Genomic DNA, 21,245 nt, shown 5'->3' on the forward strand with positions numbered 1-21,245 from the left:
GGACACGTTAGGAGAGGCGGGTGCTGGGCTCCTCGCCGCGAAAGCAATGCGGACAGATTAAGCGAGAATTCCTTTTATTAACGAACAGGTAACGCGGTGGAACAAATTCGGTAGTATTTCAGCCCGGTCACGTGGCGTTTTGGTGACCGCGGTCCATCTTTGCACCACTCAAAAATAGCGACTGCAATCCTAGTGTTCTAGCGTATAAAAAGTAAGCGTTACAACGTCAGTAAAAAATGAAACTGTTGAACAGGGTTAATGCTTTGCAGTACCAATTCCACTTAACATTTTATAAAACCGCTTTAAAAATAAATAACAAAGTACAAACCCCCCCGGTTTTATACTATTGTAGTACAAACGGATGAAGCAACACCCCCGGGTTTAGGCACAGCTCAACTGCTCCCTTTCAAAACCATGTGATGCTGCTGGATGCTTTATTTAGGACACATTAATTATTCTCTCTAGGGGCATTATTGTTTTCACTCTACTTACAGTATATAAAATTGTAAAAACAGAAAATATTTACATCACTAAAGGTAAAAGTTGACATTTCTCCAGCAAACAGTGTGAAAGAATACTTCAACACAGTAGTTATCTGTATTTAAAAGTATTTTAGTTTTACTGAACCAACAAATTCAGACATTTAATACAAACGCTATGTTTGCATAAATTAAAACGGCCAAACAACGTAGCCCATAGTGGGTCTGTAATATTCACAACAATAAAAAAGGCAAAAAACAAGCAATTCAAAAATTACAGAAATAACCCATACTTCTCATGAATTGAGGCTCTGTGTTATGACCGACACTTGTTTCATGAACTACGCCGAGACAGTGTGTGCTTCTGGTTGGAAATGCAAACACAGCAACTGTTACAAACGCATAAACCACTAAACGCTGCCAGCTTCCTTCCTGAACGCCCTGAGAAGGTAGCCATCGCTCGGCTACTCAGTGCCAACCAGCAAACAAATCAGGAAAGACTGGCAAAGTCTTGTACGCATAAAGCCAATGTGCAGATTCTTCGAGTACCTGGCTCAGGTATCTTCTCCTTTCTGAAAAAGTTGACGTAATGACTATCCTGCTATTTGTTTTTGAATGTCCCATCGTTAATTTCTTCTGCTTTTCACAGCTTTATGTTCTGCGTCGTTTTGCAGCACTCGGACTGGAAGGATTACTGTTTGCATTTAAGACCTTTTCAGTGACTCTGTTGCGCTTCCTTTTATCAGATCCTTCTTTGGACCCAGAATCTGATGAAGTTTTCTCTTTCTCTTTGCTGCTTGGCTTTTCAGTTGTTTTTCCTAAACTTCCAGAGGGTGCAAAAACTGAAATAGAATCAAAGTAATGATTCAAGATCAGACTTATAGGTAAACAAGAACTGATATCATATTTCTTTATATTACATAAAACTTTTCAAGCCAATCAATTCTTAGCATCTTTAAAGACACTTCAAGTATTATTCTCACTTTTTCAAAAGGCACAGCGTGCTTTTATTATTTACTTTAAAGACAGGCATGTATACTGACAAGCTAAAAGTGAAATAAAACAGTACTTAAAATACTAAATAGGAACACTTACACAACATAGGACCATTCTATGAAATTTATAATCAGAAATGGTAATTACATTTGGTATTATAGATACCAAACACACCTGAACATCCAGAATAAGAAATTTAATATACCTTTAAAATGTGTGTTTAGATCTTTTATTACACTCAATCTTAACACACCACTTTTTCTGTGATGTAAAGATTATGAAAATACATAGTTAACGGTTGGCTTGGCCTGTTATGGTAATAGCAGGATCACTACTGTTCATGTTTGACTTCATTCTATGCAAAATCTTAATAAGCTTCATTTAAAAGAAGCAAGACAATGCAAATAAAATGGAAAAAAAGAAGAAAAAACAACCACTTTTCCTTCCTTCCTAATTAAGCATACCATCTTGTAACCTTTTGTGTTTTTTTTTTGATTTATAGGCAGTAATTTCTCTCGTGAGATCCTATCACAGATTACTTTATGTTCGCTAAAACTGGGCTTAACTTTCTTTCAGAGTTTTTTTGTAGTTGTTTTTTCTCATACTATACAGTAGAGAAATATAAATCTACCTTCTTCTGGACCTGCATGTGTTTCCATTTCTTCTTTGATTTCCTCTTTCACTTCTTCTTCAATCATTACTTTTCCTACAGGAATGATCAGTACACAATGGTTAGATCATTTTGAGGTACCACATGTAGGTTTTCTGGATTAGTAGCCTCAGCATATGTGCACAATGTATACAAATATTCAGTTCAACATTCAGCATTAATTTAGAAATGTTCTTCAGTCCTGTGACAGAGAAATGTAGCTAACACTCCAGCCATACCAAGAGCAAGGCACATGTCACACAACATAAAAGTTCCACTGAAATTATAACAGGAACAAAGTAAAATGCTAATTAGGAAAAACTTATTGCAATTCTTAGATATGATTCTCTACTGCATTTTTAGTATAAAGTTTATTACACCTAATAATTGAGAAGCATTTCACTGTAGTTTAAAATATCTTTTGCCTACACCCAGAAAGAGAAGTTGAATCTAAATGGTATAAGCAGAACCAGTTTGTGCCATATTAACATCCCATTTATATTATATTTAAGAATAGGAGAAATATTGTATGGAATCTAACCAAAGGCCTATCTCCTACAGTGGAGAATCAAAGAGGCTTATAGGTGGGAAATATGAACCACACAGGCAGTGTGATCCTTTCTCTGATAGTTTTGTTCTGTCATCAGTTCACAAATTCAAGAGATATTGCTGTATCTGTTCAATACCTCTTTTTCATGAATACACCTAATACACCAGAATGAAAGAATAGCCATGTATTGGCATGTTATGTTCTTTTTTTGTTAGTTCCGTTAAACTACTTGTTCTAAGATGAGATTAGAAGAACAGAAAGCAAGAGACTGCTATCACATCTTACCTTCTCTCACTTCTTGAATCAATTCATCAGGAAGAACAAAATTCTTCTCTATATTAGGGAATGGAAGAATCTCAGATTCATGCTTAGAAAGAAAAGAAAGATTTTCATGAATGATTTTGGTAAAATAAATAATTTGGATGCAGAAATGCAATCCCAAACTATTTTAAGTGCAATTAGTAGCTAAATAATTCTTAACAAGTTACTCAGACACTAGAGAATCAGGATGCTCCTGATGTCAAACTGATTATTAAGGTCAACATAATTGAGATCATGACACCAGACCATAATCATGAGAGATCATTTCTGTAAACCGATCCTGGAAAATTCTTAATAAAAACACATATACCTCCCTGTTTGGTACTTAAATTAAGTACCTGTGTAAATGTTTGCTGGATCAGCATGTTGGCAATAAAAAAAAAAAAAACTCCCAAAAGTCACAACACAGTATAGGGAAAAAAAAACAAAAACAGAACACTTTACGCTTTACTGCTTTCCACCTAACACACTCTTATACAAGAAAAACTTCATCATCTCACTCTAACACGTAATTCTCAGTAACATGAAGGTTTGGTCAGGTCCAGTGATTAGGGCCTATCAAAACTCCTGAATGACAGGAGGTACGAGTGTGCCTGCGTCCCTCTTTTATACTCACAAGAGCCTGCATGTCATACATGGTGCTCAGATGGTCCCAAATCACTTTGGAAGAAATCTGCCGTCCGATGTTCTGACTGAACTTATCTCGGATACAAATCATGTGGAAATGGCGATTCACACCTGAGGTGAGAGTTCAGTGCAGTTAATGCTACTAATAATCTTATTTGTGACACAGAATTAAAAAAAAAACAAACACCAAAACTCAACCAACCAACCATATAAAATGTCATTACAGGGAAATCACACAGAAAAGGTGACGTGGGCAGCCCTGCCCGGCCGTTTTTTCACCCTACATTAGAGGTGCTATCTGAGGAGGGGCTGAGAACGCCTCGCTGGGTACCGCTTTCCCCACGCGGCCAGAACTTTTAGTGAGGCTGTGTGAAAAAAATAACCCCAAAAAACCGGGGCACCAAGGCCGGGAAGGGGAGGCTGGCTCCGAGAGGCCGCTAGGGGCAGCACCGCAGCGCGGCCGGGGCCGTGCCACCCCCAGAGGGGGGATCCCTCACACGCCCCCCGCCCATCCCCGCCGCCCTGCTCTCCTCCCCGGCCACCGCCGCTACTCGAGCCCGCGGCTTCACCGCGGCCTAGCTCTCACCTACGGGCTTGTGGCCCAGCATGGCGTGGAAGAGGCAAACCTCCACTTCGGGGCTCCACACCACCACCGCCTCCTCCGCCGCCGCCGCCGCTGCTGCCGGGGGCACGCCGGGCTCCGGGGCTGAGGCAGCCGCGGCGGCGGCGGCCGCGACGGCGGCGGCGGCGGCCGCGACGGCGGCGGCAGCCCCCGGGCCGGCCGAGGGCAGCGGCGGCTTCTCCACAGCGGCGGCCGAGCCGCCCTCCGCCTCCCCCATGGCCGCGCCGCAGCCGCCGGGCCCCCGGCGCCCCCTGCCGTTCCCCCGCCGCCCGCCGCCCGCAGCGGCTCCTGCCGGCCGGAGGGAGGAAGGGAAATGCCCCGCTTTGGGGTTTTTAGTGGACTTCAGGGAGTTTTTGAGGGGTTTTAGGTTAGTTTTGGAGGCGGAGAGCCGGGGGAGAAGGCAAGGCACGGAGATGTTCCTCTGAGGGGTGAAAACCCTGAGGGGTTTTGCTTTAGGGTGTGAAGTAATCCTAAGGCAGTGGTACTGCTTTTACTTCACGTTTACATGAGGAAAGCTCAAGAGAAGGCAGAGGTGCGCTAAGAGGCTCCGAATTAACCAGCCCAGGGAGCTGGGGATAGCCTAAGGGGGAAGGGGAAGCCCAGAGGTCGGAGAGGGGCCTGGGGCTCCGCCCTGCCACCAGCAAGGCCTCGGCCACCCTGGCGATCGCCATCCTCAGGAGCAAAGCTGCTGCCAAAATGGGAGATTTCTCTTGGGAAAGGTGCTCCAGCACCCCAAAATGCCCGTCATTGTTACAGCAGCATCGTTTCGTGTGAGCCTGGCACTGATGCAGAACAGGTAACTCTGCCTTAGGAGTTGAAAAAACACAGAACCTGCTTTGCCTGTCATTTAAGGCATTAAAAATGTTTAACTTGAGAAGAAAAAGAATGTGTCATTCTCTCTGTAGTACATTTTTTGGTTGTTTGATTGATTTTTGGACCTCTTAGGCATTATTGGGGTTACGGGCATGGTTGCTCAGGTGATCAAGTGTGCGATTGCTCACTCCTCACTTGAAATCGTAATCCTTTTGGTGGCATTAAAATGATTTCAATGGCAAATGACAATTACATCAAATGTAAAGAACAACTGTTTTGTTTGAAGTGAATAATAAAACCGTGGGGGCAGAAACTCGCAGGCAAAAACACATTATCTTCATGCAAATTGTCCAAATAATAAAAAGTGGGAAGGCAAAAATGCAATTTTCTGAAATTGAAATCTTTCTGTACGGTTGATACTCAAATAATTAACTAACACATGTCATTCTTTGGGGCCTGATGTGTTGCTCATATCTCAAACAGATTAAGCAAACACTTGAAATGAGTTAAACCCAAAGCATTGCGTGTGCTACCTTGGAAAGTTTGGTGGTAAGGATGCTGGATATGCATGCCTGAATACAAATTCTGGTTTCTACCAGGATTCAGGCTTCTCTCTCAAAATGGAGAAGAATCTCTCACTCCAGTCTGATTTAAATACTGCTGAAATTCTCCAAGAATGACTGTTTGTGTGAGAGCTCAATTAAGAGTGACAGAGATCTTGCAGGAATGGCTTTTCACATCAAGAGTACAGGATCCTCCACAAATATTTTTTCTGTCTGCTGTTAGCTTTGTACCTGTGTCCTGGTTGTGATAAATCTGCCTTTACACAGCTTAGGCTTTACAGTAGTTCCCTCATTTTGAGCAAAATTTATATATTGACTAGAATTTGCTGATCTCAAATACAAATCCGCATACTTTTCCCATTAAATCCAGCCTTAAATCCAATAAGGCTCTCAGACCTGTTTAATCTTCCAATGTTTATTTGGTCTATGCTGCTACCTAGTCTTAATCTGCTATCAAAAGAGATGGTTATGATTTCCTGTGATGACTGCACAGCAGGAGTAAATGAGTTCCCGAACAACTAAATTCCTGTTTTCATACATGTTTCTAGGCTTAGAAAAATGAAGGAAGAAAGAAAAGCAACTAAATTACAGAGTAGAAAATTTGTTTCCCCATAGAATAGTTTTCAAAGTTTTGCAGGAAGATTTTTTTTTTATATATTTTATTTTTAAGTCTGTGTGAAACACAGAGCTTCAGCACTCTCATCTGTCACATCATGCTTCTACTTAAAGACTATCATCAAGAGGGAATAACTGTGTCAGCTCAGATAGCAATTTTTATGTCATTAAGTTCTGATGATTAAAAAAAGTAGCATGTGAAACCGAATGTGAAAAACATATGGCTACCTCTGAAAGTACAATAGCATATGAAAATAATCTAATTCAGTAGAATAATGTTAATTCAACAGGAAGAGTATATGCATAAATTGGTTGGTATTTTCTTTCAATCACAAATAATTATATTTGCCTGCGTCTAAATTTCCTTTTTTTTTACAATGCCTCTAGGAAACATATGGAAGCATATAATTATGCCACAAACAGCCACTACATGGATTAGGACCAAAGTTAAATTTTTCTCTTTTTATATTTTAGATGATTTTTTTCCTCTAATTGAACAGATTTTTCAGATTCTAACAATTTTACCCTCCTCTTGTTCAGGTTTAAATCTTGCTTTTCTTTTTAATTAGGTATCAGCAATATGAGACATGCACAATTTAGTTTTTCTCCTTTTCTTCCCATTGTTTAGGCTGTTCTCAGCCTTAGAGACATGGCTGAGTATTATGTCAACTAAGGGTGCTCAGCCCTTTCTGGATCACGTTGTGGCCCCCCAGAGAGACGATGTGGTGTTTCTTAAGACATTGAAGCCTGAACGAGTGAGAAATATGCCTAGCTTTTGACAGTCTTCCTAGAAGCATCAAATTTCTCGGATAAGCAATATGGTTACAACTATTTCTGTCATTAATTTGGAACACCATGTGTTAGAGTCTGTAACAAAATAAAAACTTCATTCAGAATACTTGGTAATTTTTGGTATGTCACATGAACATTTATAAAACAAATATCATCTGCACAATTTTGCATTAAAACCAGTTACTTAACCTTTGCTAGCTGTTTTTAGTACATCTTTAGTATAGAATCTAAGGAATTTTTCTCACATAGGTGAATGAAACCTCCTGAGAGCCTTAAAGAGCATTGCCAGCTTTATTCTACAGAAATTGAGAAGCAGAAATGTTGCATCTTGCTCCAGACCATGGACAGGACTCACTGCTAAAGCTGAGGTACGTGCTTAGAAGTCACTGTTGTCTAATGTTGAGTGTGTCACTGGCCATAGCTGTATTTAATTGTTGGCAGAGTGGGAAGGTATCTACAGTATTATGCCATTTGCATTGCACACATGGTTTTTACATGCAGAAATACATGCACTTGGGGCCCAGTCCTGCACCAAATCAGTCTGAGGTCAGTAAACCCTCCTACAAGATAAGTTATCTCGGTGCCTTGACATATTTCAGTATCTCCAAGTATCATATCCTTACTGACTGATGAGGACCTCTGGAAAAGAATTCTGATCTGATTTGTAACCTTTATCTGTACCTTCAAAATCTGTCATTTCAGTTTGAAATCTGTGGCAAATTTTGTTTTAACAGAGCTGGACAGGGAGTTGGAACTTGATCCTTTTACACAGCTTTTAATAAATCAGTGACGGTAGTTTTTAATAGATCTGTTTTTCTCCCATGAAATCTGTCAAGGAGGAAGAACCAAAAAGATGAGAAGCCTCTGCGTTCTTAGAGTCCTGTCACACAGCCCTTTGAAGCAGCACTGCTTCTTCCAGACAAGAGGCAAGGAGACTCCCCAGCTTTCTTCCAGCTATCCAAGTTCCTAGCAAAAAGGTGTGTTTGATCGTTTCAGACGGGAACCTGGAACAGGGAGTACTCTCTCTGACTGGGCCTGCCTGGCTTCTTACAGGGGCAAAAATACAGCATTTGATTCTAAATAAGATGAGGGGGGGAGCAGCAAAAAAGAGGGAAGCGGGAGGATACACTCAGTTTGCTCAAACATATGTTCTTCAGCTGAACTTTTCCCTTGTGATCTGATGTGCTCATTCTCCCAGCAGAGAGAGGCTACATATTAGATGGGCATCAGATGGCAAGCCTTAGAAAAATAAATTGAAAACAGTGCAAATAATTGTTTCAAAGCATGCACAAAGGCGTTCATTAGTGCTGCTGTTACGCTTCAAAACATTGCGGTGCAGAGTGGGGAATGGGGAAGGAAAAGTCATCTTACTGATTTTGCAGTTTAATAAATACATCATGTCCCAGGCTTACAAAGGAGCAAAAAAGAACCAATGAATTTAATGAGCCAATTCCAGGTGAGTACAAGAATCAGTTCATGAATGCCTGGCTGTCCCAAACCACCATCAGAAGACTTCATGGCACACCTTATTGAGGGTGATTTTTACTGACAGTGCCTAAATTGTCCACCAAACCAAACTCACACTGACCCATCTGGTCCGTATAAATTTACAAGAGATTTGCTTTCTTGAGAGTTGCATTGTTGTGATCAGGATTGTTCAGATCATCATTTTCTTCTCTGAGGCTTTATTTCTTAATCATCTTTCAAAACAAAATTGCTACTTTTAAAATAAAAAAAGAGCTTGCATAAACATAAAGAAATTCTTCAGAAGGGCTGCAGACAAGCTCTGAACCCGACTAGCTCGCAATGAAATGACAACAGCACTTCCTTCTCAGCCTTACACTGTGGCGGAGGGTGGCAGCAGATTTTCACAAAGTACATGTACTCCTTTAAGCACATACAAACCTTGATGGAAATATTCAAGTCAGGGATTTAGAGGATTATGCTAGGGCCCTTTTTTGCATTTCAACTTTGAATACTTGAGGTTATTCACACGTATCCTGCAGCAGCATCTGTTAGGTTACAACATCTGGGTGATGTTTAAGGGTGCTTCCTGGAATGGATCATATGTATTGGCAAACAATAACATATTAGGAACAAACTAGCTGCAGCAGGCCAGGCAATTCTATTCTTACAGAAATCTGTGGAAATTGTGGGTTAGTTTGAAATTTGGTTTGCAATGATAATGTCAGTAGCACCATTAAGGATGAGTCAGTTTGTCAAAGAAAGTCTGAATCTGTCTGATGTGTAGAAATGTCTCTAGATCCAGCGTGTCAGAAACAAGAGAGTCCACAAACTGCTGGTAGCAGGATCTTTGTTCCCCATTAGTCATGGAAAACAAGCCTCTCTTCTCTCCTATTTTGTTTTACAACCATTTCTGTGACAATTCCAAAATTTCAAGCCTGTGTTTGATTTACAGAAACAAACCAGAGCTGTATAATTCTTGGTTCATTGTCATGTGCGAAGAATACAGCTGCTCACAGAAGAGAATGCTTGCTGAATCAGCATTTCCAGTGATAGAGCTTACCTGTTCAACCAAGTTTGTCACTGGGCATAGAGTGAAGTCCATCATATGGAGAAGGAATTAGATTCCTTCTGTTGGTAGGAGATGCTCTTAACATAGGTCAGAACTTGCTTTCAAGCAGACAGACGCTACTGCTCAGGATCAGGAGAAGCTTCACTTGGAATTGCCTGAAGTCTGAGTTTAGTTCTTCACCATTTTCAATTATCCACTGGTCTTTTATGAATCCTAAAACAGACCGGCTGCAAAGGATACACTTAAGTGTTAGTCAAGGGGGAAAAAAAGTCCATTGATACCAACAAAGGAGGAATTTCTTAAAGACTGTATTCTGGTACCTGCTTATTTTGCAGCTAAGGAGATGTCTGTAAGGGGAGACACAAGGCAGTTGGTTACTATATTGCAGGCCTGCAACTCCTACTTTTTTGTTGTTGCAATTTACAGCACATATTTCAAAGTCAGTCTTTCCTTCTAAAACAGCACAGAAATGCCAGAGAAACCATAGCAATAATTTCAAGTACTTGGATTAGATTTGAAGCATGGAAGTGTTTCCATCTTCACAGCCAATGTAGTGTCAGTTTACACCATGTGCATGCCTGGGGCATCTCAGGAAGGGAAAAAAAAAAACTCAAATAAATAAACAGGTTTAACGAAAAGCTGCAGACAACATTGTCGTGATTGATAATCGTTGTATGAAAATATTACTTAAATACAAGGAGTTCAGTTTTAGATCCTATCTTTCAAAGCCAAGATAGTCTGTCATCGAATTCGTTCTCTGGTTGTCATTGGTAGAAGAAACCTGCAGCTATCACAGGCTCTATGTGCCTGTGATGCCATGGCACCTCCTAAGGCTGGAAGACCTTGGGTGACTAACAATATTAGCACGGTAATAATTCATGCAATTCATTTTGTTATGGGGTGAAACACTTATCGAATTTTTGTTTTCTGATGCATCAGGCAAAATCAGAACTTTATTGCAGTGTGTTGCTGCTTGTATACAAAAACTCGGTGATTTCATAAACTGTATGTAGATGATATAAGTTGATGTAAATGTCAATGATGCCAATAAGCTATTGCTTAAAAAGTTTGACAAATTATGCATGTTACCTTCATGAGAGACTTAATTGCACAAGCCTGTTCACTGGATAAGTAGTTTTCTACTTCCCTCCCCAAATTTCAATTACCAGCTTCTGCACTGTTACCTACTACAAGAAGGACTATGTAATTAAACTCTGTCCTTGATCTTGGAAGGATTTGTAGGGGATTGATAAATGCTGACTTGACCAATGTGCTCAACTGCTTTGTTATGAGGACTGTCCATCTTCAAATGGATAGTGGTCCTGTTTTATCAATTATTTATTTTGAGGTAGGGGATACCTAGCTATTTAAAGCCAGCAGCAATGAGCATTAGCTCCAAACTCCAACTCAGATTCATACCAAATTCTTTTTTTTTTGCTGGATCAGGTCTGTAAGCCTGGTATAACATATATATCATAATTCCCATCTGAACACATACGTTAGAATATTCTGAGGCCAGCTGTGATTTACAGACTTCTTCTTTAGAATAGCCTCAATTTTTGTCAGGAATGGAAGTAACTGAAAACTTGCACATTTAAATCCATTTTATCTTTCTGCATTTTTGGAATAATCTTCCTTCCTTTGCATAATGGATAGCAGTCTTAACACTTCATGTTCCTTCAACTGCATCAGTTGCTTAGAATAAGGATCTCATTTTCACATGAATTCTATGGCAGGGCAACCTGGCGGACCTAAATTCAATGAAAATTACATAAAATTGAAAGAGAGCAGATGTCATTGTAAGTGATGGCAGGGTAGCACTATTACTATCATCTACTTTGCATAATCATGTTAGCGACAAAGCCAGTTAGCACATTTGACAGCTTTTCCCAGCAAGCTGCGACAGTAAGCTTTTTGGAAGGAGACAGAGCTTCTTCTCCTATTTAGGATTTCTCAATTGCCTCAGCCATTCACGCTGGTTTTATGCTCCTTGACACAATATCACAGGTAAAGTATCACATTTAAGCAATTTTCTAAGTGGTAGGAAGGCCCCATTTTTTTTCATAGTAGGTAACTTCATTGTTTATCTACGTGAGAAATTTATAAAAGAAAATACCTCTTTGATTTTACAATGTGTGTGTGTGGGGGCATACTTTTAAAAGCTCACTAACTGTTTCTTTATAGATTGGAACAATAATGTGAGGCATGGGAGACTGATACTCACGTGTATACAATGCTTAGGCTGGCTTTGGATCCCACCTCCACATCCTGGTGCTACTGACTCATCCTCCAGTTCAGGTAAGAGTAATCAAATATCTCTTGCTCTTATCCCATTCTTAAAACTGTCTCTAGTGATGATGTGAATTACTCGCACTTTTCTTACATTCCCATTAGAAAAGGACCTCCACTGTCCAAAGGAATTGCTGATACAGAATGTACTGATGCCTGTGAGAGTCTTTCTCTTGGCTTCAGAAGACTTTAGATCAGCCCTTAGGAAGCCATTAGGAATGGAGAATAAAGACCTACTGTTTGCTACATATTGTCCTCTTAAAGTTGGAGAAGAGAAGTAATTTAAGAATTACCTAGGCAACATCGAGCTTTGTGATTCCCCCAACCACTTTGTATTTAGCTGTAAATCTGAGGCCCTGGAGGTCATTTAGCATACAAGAGATGCTGCTGTATGGGCAAAGAATTGGAGAGGACAAAAATCTCCTTTTTCCTAATCTTCCTTCACTGGCTAGTCTTCATATTGGCCAAAGTCCCTCTGTCTGTCTGGGTAGGATAATGACAAAGCTGACCTTTCTTTCACACAAAATCAGTGCATTTGCTAACTACTAATGTCATTCTGGTTGAGGGATGTTTTGTTAAGTCACGTGCCTCGAAACAGGTATCTGCATACTTTGTATTTGAGAGACTGCATACCCATGAAGGAAAATTTGATGTCTTTCATTTATATTTGCCAAAGTTACTATACATTCAGAACTAATTCAAAGTATTTCAGAACACCTCTCATTTTCCAGCACTCTTTGCTGCTAAGATATATCAAAACCTAAAATATATGTATATATATTGTTTGCAGCAACTTCAGAGATGCTAAATTAGGCCCTAGATTTACTAGCACTCCTGAGATGGGAATTATTCAATCAATTTCTGACTTTCAAAAGTTTTAAGTTTTTTATTCACCATTAGAAGCAGATGAAACTTTTTTTTTTTTGAATCTCTGCACATCTTGCTACATAATAGAGTACAATGTACTTCAAGAAAATAAAAAAATAAGTCCATTTGGCTTTAACAGTAGGGAATTTGGGGCTCAGGTGAACTATAATGGGTCCTATTACCATTGCACAACAGAATTCTGAATTTCTCATGCAATGATGATAAATATTTACAAGATGAAAAGGATGGCTTTCTTCCCAGTGTTTTATCTCCCCTCCCTGGAAGCCGTTACCTGAAGTGTTTCCTACTTTTGGTGATGTTAAACATAATCACTACAATTTTTCAATTGAATGACTAAGTCTCCACTAGAAAATATTTACAATTGTGATAAGTTTAGAAAAGGACTTGCATCTGCCAGTGGATTTTTGATGCTTTAAAAGGAAGAGTTGTGTGACCTTAGAAGAACCACCTGACCTTGGTCAGAGTGCAAAATCATCCAGCTCTGCTGAGTGCCAGAGCCTTCAACCAAATCTGCTTATCGACTGAATTTCTCAGAAATGTCCTTTTTTGCTGGCCTTTCTCATGCTATCATTTTTTTCCTGTATCTGGCTCTGCAGCTGTTCGTTTTACTTCTTAGCCTGAAGGCCAAATGTTGAATAGCCAAAAAGGAGAAAGATCTAAAATGAGGGGTGGAAAAAACAATGTTTGTGGCAAATTTAAAATGCTGGGTAATTTACTGCCTTTGTTAAATGATCCCCTTTAAACTGCTCTCATAATTGTTTTTTGTAAGGGAAGAATTTCCATCAGTGATAGAACACAAATGAGTTAGCCCTGGGACTAACATGACTGCTGTCCTGTTACAGCTGCCTGGCTTTCATCCTCAGAGGTGATTGTGATGTTATTCTCACTTCAGGAGCTGTAGGCTTCTGTAGGACAACATTTAATCTGTCACTGCCTTTCTGACAGTGTCCAGCTGTGGTGTTCTGCAGTGACTTTCATACATGGGCACAGCAAGAAAAGTGGCAGTTTCTCCTCATTTTGTGTATAGCTGTTTCTAAAATTGTTATAAGGAGGCTTACTGCTACATTCATTTAACTTCTATTGACAGAGAGTCTCATTAATTCCATCTGAATATTCTCCCTGATAAAGGTGGGTTGAAATGGGCACCTTTCCACCCTGAGAAAATATCTTCAGGTAAAATGTGTGTAGCTGCTTGTGCACCCATATGCGGCAATGTCCTTTATCTTCCATGTAGGCAGGAATTTTAGGGAGCACTGAGTAATTTGCCCCTACATCTGTAGTCTGTTGTGGAAGAGGAACCCAAGAACAAAATAAGCTGTATTCACCACTTTGATTTTTTAAAAAGTAATTCTTCTAAGGTCAACTTAGCTGAATTGTTAAGAAAAATAATCTGCTTTCATTTTTCGTTTTATTTTTTATTGCATCCATTCAGTTTGGTATAATAACTTACCTCTGTGTCCTGATGGGCTTGTTTCTGAATTGTTCAAATTCAGAATGGTTTCTATTTGGTCTCACTGTGACCAAAGGCAGACACATGCAAAGCTGTGCTCTTCTGATCAGTTTTATTAGACAGGATTGCTGATCAGGTGGCTTTGTACTTCTCTTCCAGGCCAATTTATAAAACTCATTCTGACAACAGATGTTGGAAACTCTTGATTCTAGCGCAAATAATCTTCAGGCTAGTAATAGAAATGTTGTCGACAAATATGGTTCTAGAAAATAAATTAAAAAAAACCCACAAATTTATTGGAACAATGAATATACAATACATGCTGCTCCCTTTGCTCTTGCATTACAAACATGGAGTACTTTTAACAGACAATTAAACATGATGATGGTATTGTGCATTATGACACTGGACTAAATCTACTAAGTGCAGTCACTGGATTTACTGTGAATCACACTGGTGCAAACAGAAAAAGGTGCTGCATCTACATGGCAGTGCAGTTCATGCCACAGAGGTACTCGTTTTACAGAATGCTTTTTTTCTTTTCAGTTTGGAATAAGAATTGCTGTTTACATTGAAAAAAACCCAACAACAACAAAAAAAACACTGTTCATTTAAGCTAATGTAATTTTAAAACTTCGTGACCTATTATAACTAGAGGGCAGCTGAGGGAAGAAGCTTTTCATTATGACTATTATTGCATTGCGAGTCTGATTTTTTTCCTCAATTTACTCTTGAATTGAGTCTTCTGCCGAGAGATACTATATTATACTTGTTTTTCTCCTTAGACAGTTAATGAAAGGTTATAACTAAAGTAACTGGGATCAAGCTTCAGAGGGCAAACTGGTGGAGTTTGATGGAAGCAGATGTCTTTTTGCTGCTTTGTGAGCTCTGTTAGTGTCAACAACTAGAAACCAGAATATTCCTCAGAATCATCAATTACATTTTTGTGCATTTGCATCCAGCCTCAGAATGAAAACTCTCTAATCCACATGACTTGACCCTGTAGTTACGTGGATTTCTGAGCTCACACGACTTACAAATTCAGGTCCTCTTAGGGAATGAGGGCAACCAAAGCTTAATGCAAACTGATTACTTGTCTTTTTATGTTGTGACATTTTCTGCCTTCTTTCAAAATTCATTGTAATTTAGCAAGTAATTATACATAGCTCTGACTTCATGATGTAAAAGTGGTTTTCTTTTAAGAATGGTCAAGAATTTAAGTGCAGCCCTGGTGATTATAATGTGTGGTTGGATACTTGCATTGTACCGCCTTACATTCAGTATATTTTAAAGTTCTTGGAGCATTTATTTTCTTTCCTTTCCATTTCTCTCATGGCTGGGGAATTAGCACTGGTAACAGCGATTGCATGTCTTTGAATTTATCTGTACCTGTTCCCTCTGTTATCACTGTATATGATTGAGCATAGTATTTTGTAGCCTGAATGTTTTGGTTCTCTCCATGTCGTCAGTCTCCATCCAGTGTGGTTTACATACACAAATATGATTGTTCACTGATCTTAAGGAATGAGACTGAAGTGCAAAGAGTAATCAGGGGTTTAAATCCAAATGCCTAGTTTGCTGGAGTTGTACTTGGTTTATATTCTTGCTTGGATAGATTTTAGTCATGCAGGTTGAATTTGGACTCAACTTTCTTCAGTATCAGGAAAGATTTGATGTTAATCCTCATGCTTAAATCTACCTCCAGGAAGAAATACCAGCTCAGAGATAACACTTATATTGCTGAAAAAGTTTGGAGTGAAACTTTCTAAGCCCCAAAAATATGTTAAAAATAGAGAAACTCTTTCAAAAAGGAGCTTGGATTGAGATTTTAGTCTGTACATATTTTTCTTAAGCTTCTCAAAAAGCCAAGGAGCTTTGGAGCCAAGGACCAAAAAAAGCCAAGGACCTTTGACAGGAAAAAAGCAATATTGTTTGAGTTTTAGAAGTAGCAGCAATAATGGTTCTGGGTTAGTTTAAGATGGCAGGGGTGAATTTGTCCATCAGCTCTGTAATATATGCAGGGTTACATGAGGAAATAGAAGCTGCAAGGGAGGTGCTAGTGTCAACCTTCTTGGCATTGATGAAGAGCAGTAAAAATAATGATTACCTGGTATCCTTCCCTACTGTAATGAAAACAATTTATCTGATTTTCTGTGATTTTCTTCTTGCCATAATACCCCAAGCCTCCTACTCCCGATGTACAACTTTTCGTATATAATTAATCCCACACATTCTTAATTGTAGGTCTGTGACCAGATTTGTCAGAAATCTTGTCTGAATGACTAAGAAAATAATATTGTGTTTCTCTGAGCTGCATGAGGAAGGGCACAGCAAGACGAAGAGGAGCAGCAAAGTCACACTGGAGGTGGGCTCCTGTCTGGTTTCTTGGGAAGGAGAGCAGGCTATTCAGGGAACCGCACAGCATAAATGATTTCCAGCAAATCACTGGACTTCAGGCTTTGCTGGGACTACCCTGCTCACCTTTCGTTTGTGTCAGCAGCACAGTAAGGTACTTCAGGAAATGGCATTACGGGCTATAATCATAACTGGAAAATATTTGGCTTCACAGCATTTAAGTGGAACTGCCTGTGACTGCTGTTTTACATACAAGCCACTTATTTTTAGTGTCCTTTATTGCATTAGCAGTCATTTGGAAACAGCCCCCAGAGGTGCAATTGTTTCTATAGCAGCAGGCTCTCCAGTGCTGAGTGCTGCCTGCCTCCAGACAGGCTCCTCACACCTCGCCAGGCTGACAGATGCCGTGGGGGCTCTCTCAAGTTCAGAGGTGACACTTGCACCCTCCTTTTCTTGCATTCTGAGCAGAACTGGGTAATGGACAGCAGGTGCTGTGCTCTCACTGTTGCTCTGTGGTGCCGTATCAAAAAGGGCATCAGAACTTCTTGTAACTGCTTTATCTGAGAGCTACAGGGATTTTCCAAATGAACATCCCCAGGAGGTGAACAACCTGCTTGGAGATTTGTTTTAGGAACACCTCTACTGGAAGGAGCAGGATCTGGATACTGATTTGTGTTATTTGGTACAAATTGTGCCAGCACAATGAATCGTGTTTCTGATCCTGCTGGACTGTTACTGGTAGGAAGTCTGTTCTAAAACACCTCCAGTTTTTATCACAAGTTGTAGACAATGAAGTCTCCTTACAGGATTTGAAAATAAATTGCAATAATTAAAAATTCATAACAGAATAATAACAGAGGTGATTCAAATACTTCATGGAAAAGAACATCTCAGTCTTTTATAAATGAGCAATCCAAAGAAAACACATAACAGCCTTTTCTAATACTGCGCTAAGTATTCAAGTGAGGCAGGATTCAGGTATTCCCACAACCCCCATTTCCATTCTTGCATCTCCTCGCTTCCTTTGCCAAGAACATAGTGTTTCTGTTTCGGTTATAAAGGCCTCATGCACATTGGTTTTGCATTTTCTGTTCCGATGGCTAACAAACCATACACCACTGTTCACGTGAATCAGACAGACACGGAGCACGGAGTAACAAGTTCAGTATACAGAGGGAAATGACAACGTGCTGTTTGGAGATGTGTTGTGAAAATAGCAGGCTTTAATGGTAGCAGCTTTTCACTGGAACCGGCTCAGTAGGCAAATCTAAAGCCCTGGCATGGCAACAGTGGTTCTGCATTTGCTTTCTTACATCTGAATGGATGGTACTGGGTGCAATTGGTGACAGCAGCTCTGTGATGCCTGCAGTGCCTATGTGAGTGTGGCAGGGGGATCCCGGCGGGCAGCAGGATGGTGAATGGGAGAAGTGTTCCCAGTTCAGGTGCCTGGAGATAAACACGAGGAGGAGACTTTGCTCAGGCCAGGCACCTGGGCTCTGACAACAACAGTTGCTGAGCTCACATAACACGCCTGGTTTTGGCAGGCAACCTGTAAAAATCATCAAATCCAAATCTACTTGATTATTCCCTTAATCAGGAAGATAAGTACTGCTCATCAGGCTTAATGGGCAGTTAACATCCCTTGTTTTTATTGTGTTGTCTGAGACTGCTGATTTGGATCTGCGTTTACGCTGCAGTAAGGGCTGCTACAGAAACGCTGGTGATACATCGGGCAGCTGACGGTGGTATCAGCACAGCATGCTAAATTCCAGAAGCAGCAGCCACGTCACATCCTTGGGATCAAAACTGTAGTGAAATTGTTGAAGACTTTCCACAGATGTCTGCGAACTGTTGATCATGCTGTTTACAAGGAAGGGGGCTGCAGATTAGGTGGTTTTATTTACCAGCCAGATGGCAGCAGGCATTTTTGCGTCTCTCTCTGAAAGCAGGCACAGTAAGGTACCTGCTAATTTGGGCACTTCCCTTCAGAAAATCGTGCTAATTTTGGTCCTAATAGTTACTGGGATGGGTCAGTGATGTGGCCCTGATCAGGAGGGACCCATGCTGATTTGGAGAGGGGAGTTTATTTGGTCATTTCCTTCTTTTTTTGAGTCCTTTAGGTAGAAGAAAGAGCAGTGTCTAAGAGGGCAAGATATTTTGTTAAGCACACAGGTTCCCTGAAACCAGAAGGTTTGAAAATAAACTGAAGGTTGCCCATAATCTGAGTGGTACTTAACTGAGCAAGCCAGGGGCCTGCAGACAGCAAACCTTAGATGGAGAGATTTTCTGTTTTTCAGATGAAAATCAAAGCCTGTAAACATGGCAGTAGCCTGCATTATATCTTCTGGGGTTATACTTATTAATTCAATCTTTAAGTCTGGATGTTTTTCAAAGCAAACGCTTATTAGGGTATAAGAGGCATAGATGTATAATTTTTTGGGTAGCAAAACTTGGCAAGAACTATAATTTCAGAGGAAAAAAAATCCAAGCAAACATTGCCAGTCACTGTTCCTGTTCTGCTTCTATAGTTAGCCTAATCCTATGTTTCATTACATAGCCACATGGGTGCTTGAATCATTGTATGGAGTAGAGGCACAAAAAATTAATCACACTGCCAATTAATTTTCAAAGAAACTTATTCAGAAGGTTGCTAAGTGCAAGAAGTTTTGTAAATCTAATATAGCAGCTCACTGGGTGTCCATTATTTAAATCTGAAGGACTGTAATGAAATCTGGTGAGTTGATTCTGCAGTGAAGTTTCCATGCTGAATATCAAGGCCGTCAGCAATCAATAAAGCTGTAATATTTTGTTTCATTAGACCACTGAGGTAGGATATGTTTGGAAAACTGAATTAAACAGACTGAAAACCTCTGCTCAAATGCCCTGGCAGGAACTAGAAAATTGTCTATTATGTAAAATGTACATTCATCCATAGTTCTGCTTTTCCAACAGCAGAGTGATGGCTCACTGCATCTGCCTGTGACACATAGGAGACGGCGAGTGTATTTAATACTGTCCCTGTCAGCTCTCCTAATCCTTATTCCTTTTTGTCCTGGGTCTTTCTAAACACACTCAACTCCCCAACAAGCTGGGGTGCTGGGATACTGCTCTGGATTGCCAGCATCCTTTTCCCACCTGCATATCAGAACCCTGGAACCCATTTCTACTCAATGAATCCCTTTTAATCAAGCAATATTAAATGAAGAAATAGTAATATCTAAAAATAAAATTGAAAACAAATAAATAAAAAGGTACTCTAGTAAGCCTTACCCCAGTGTGCGAGAAATGCAAAGAATTGGCTGAAGTTTGCATTTGCACTCAGTTTCTGTGGGGGAAATGCTCAGATACTTTGCTGATGACGGGTGATATAAAATGGTTGCATTTTATCAAAGAATTCAGAAATGAGAAGAGTGTACAAAGCCAGTTCAAAGAAGCATGACCTTTGAGGAAATTTAGTTATAATTTATCTGGATAAGAACACAGAAGGATCTGGTATAAAGTCCTGTGACCAGAGACTGAGAATCTTAGCAAAACTTCTCTTTCTCCTTAGAAAAAAATAAAAGAAAAACCTTTGAGCAGACCATGACCTTAAATACTGTGAGCATCCACACAGTAAATTTTTGCAAGGATGATCACTTAGAGGAAAGGAATTAGAAAAATGCTTTAAGAACATTTAATATTCAGCTGCAGTGGTTTATCAGGATAGACAGATGTTTCTAGGCAGGCAGTAAGCCTTCACCTTTGTCCTTTCTACAGAGCAACACTTGCTGGGATAGCTGCTAAATGTGTTTTTTAATACAAAAATTGTGTGAGACAAAAACTGAGTATGATATCCGAGTGAGGAGAAGCCTCATGCAACAGATCTGAAGCTTCAGATCTGAAGCTTTTCAATGGAAAACTCAGGAAACTCGTGTTTTTGATTATTTTTTTTCTTCCCAATTTGTGAATTAACTCCTAGAAAAGCTGTCTTACAGTCTTGGAAAACACAACCATTTCTATTAGGGCAGGAAACCAACTGGAAGGACAGGAACATTCAGACAGTAAGGCAGATGATGCCTTCCCAGATCGGAGGGCCTGGAATACTCCAGGCATTTTTCTCACCTTCTTCCAAAGCATCTGGTGCCACCACTGTTGGAGAAAGTGTGGAGCAAAATGGGCTTGGGGGGGATCCAAGCTGGCAGTTTCCACGTTTTTGAGAGATACAAATCAGTGCACAGGTGTCAGGGAAAGGGCTGTGTTGCTCTACCTACATCTTTAAAACATACACACTTGGAAGGGTTTCCTCCATCCAGGAGGCCAGGCAGGGGTGGGTGCCACCCATGACCAACAAACCAGCAGATGATGTGTGGTGGGAACTCCATGGAAACCCATCAGCCTTGGAAAATAGACCACAGCTGCATCCTCTATGTCACTGTCATCCCCGGCTTTTGAGGCTTTAGAATACGTCCCTCTACATCCCCCTCCTCTGCAAGAGACAGAAAAGATGCTCCTCTGCATTGATTTCGCACTGTGCCAAGATCCTGAAGTGTCTGGTGTGCTAGAAACACTTAATAGCGCGGAGCAGAGCCGGCTGATTTCCATTCTCTCAACATGCTGCCAGCTCACTTCTGAGTTTGAACAGTGATTTGTCTGCGATTTTTGATTATTATTTTCATTATTCAGTCTTTGAGGGGGATTCGCAGTAAAAAAGTGGTTGAGAG

At 40.2% G+C, this 21,245-nt stretch overlaps 1 protein-coding gene and 1 long non-coding RNA gene across 2 annotated transcripts; one reads left to right on the top strand and one right to left on the bottom strand.

Annotated features, from left to right (window-relative positions):
• Positions 1–400: 400 nt before the first annotated feature.
• Positions 401–4,461, bottom strand: MRGBP (MRG domain binding protein; the record flags this gene model as incomplete). Its single annotated transcript, XM_084538561.1, has 5 exons — positions 401–1,321; positions 2,107–2,181; positions 2,960–3,041; positions 3,612–3,733; positions 4,209–4,461. The coding sequence occupies 5 exons, from the start codon at positions 4,459–4,461 to the stop codon at positions 1,131–1,133; spliced, it is 723 nt and encodes a 240-aa protein (XP_084394687.1). The 3' UTR covers positions 401–1,130.
• Positions 4,462–4,595: 134 nt separating this feature from the next.
• LOC311445593 lies at positions 4,596–17,228 on the top strand. The gene is made up of 5 exons (XR_014698527.1): positions 4,596–5,040; positions 7,277–7,395; positions 7,864–8,004; positions 11,748–11,861; positions 16,435–17,228. It is a non-coding gene; the product is annotated as an uncharacterized lncRNA (long non-coding RNA).
• Positions 17,229–21,245: the final 4,017 nt, after the last annotated feature.

The sequence above is a fragment of the Aythya ferina genome, assembly GCF_964211825.1.
Source record: "Aythya ferina genome assembly, chromosome: 16".
NCBI classification, from domain to species: domain Eukaryota; kingdom Metazoa; phylum Chordata; class Aves; order Anseriformes; family Anatidae; genus Aythya; species Aythya ferina.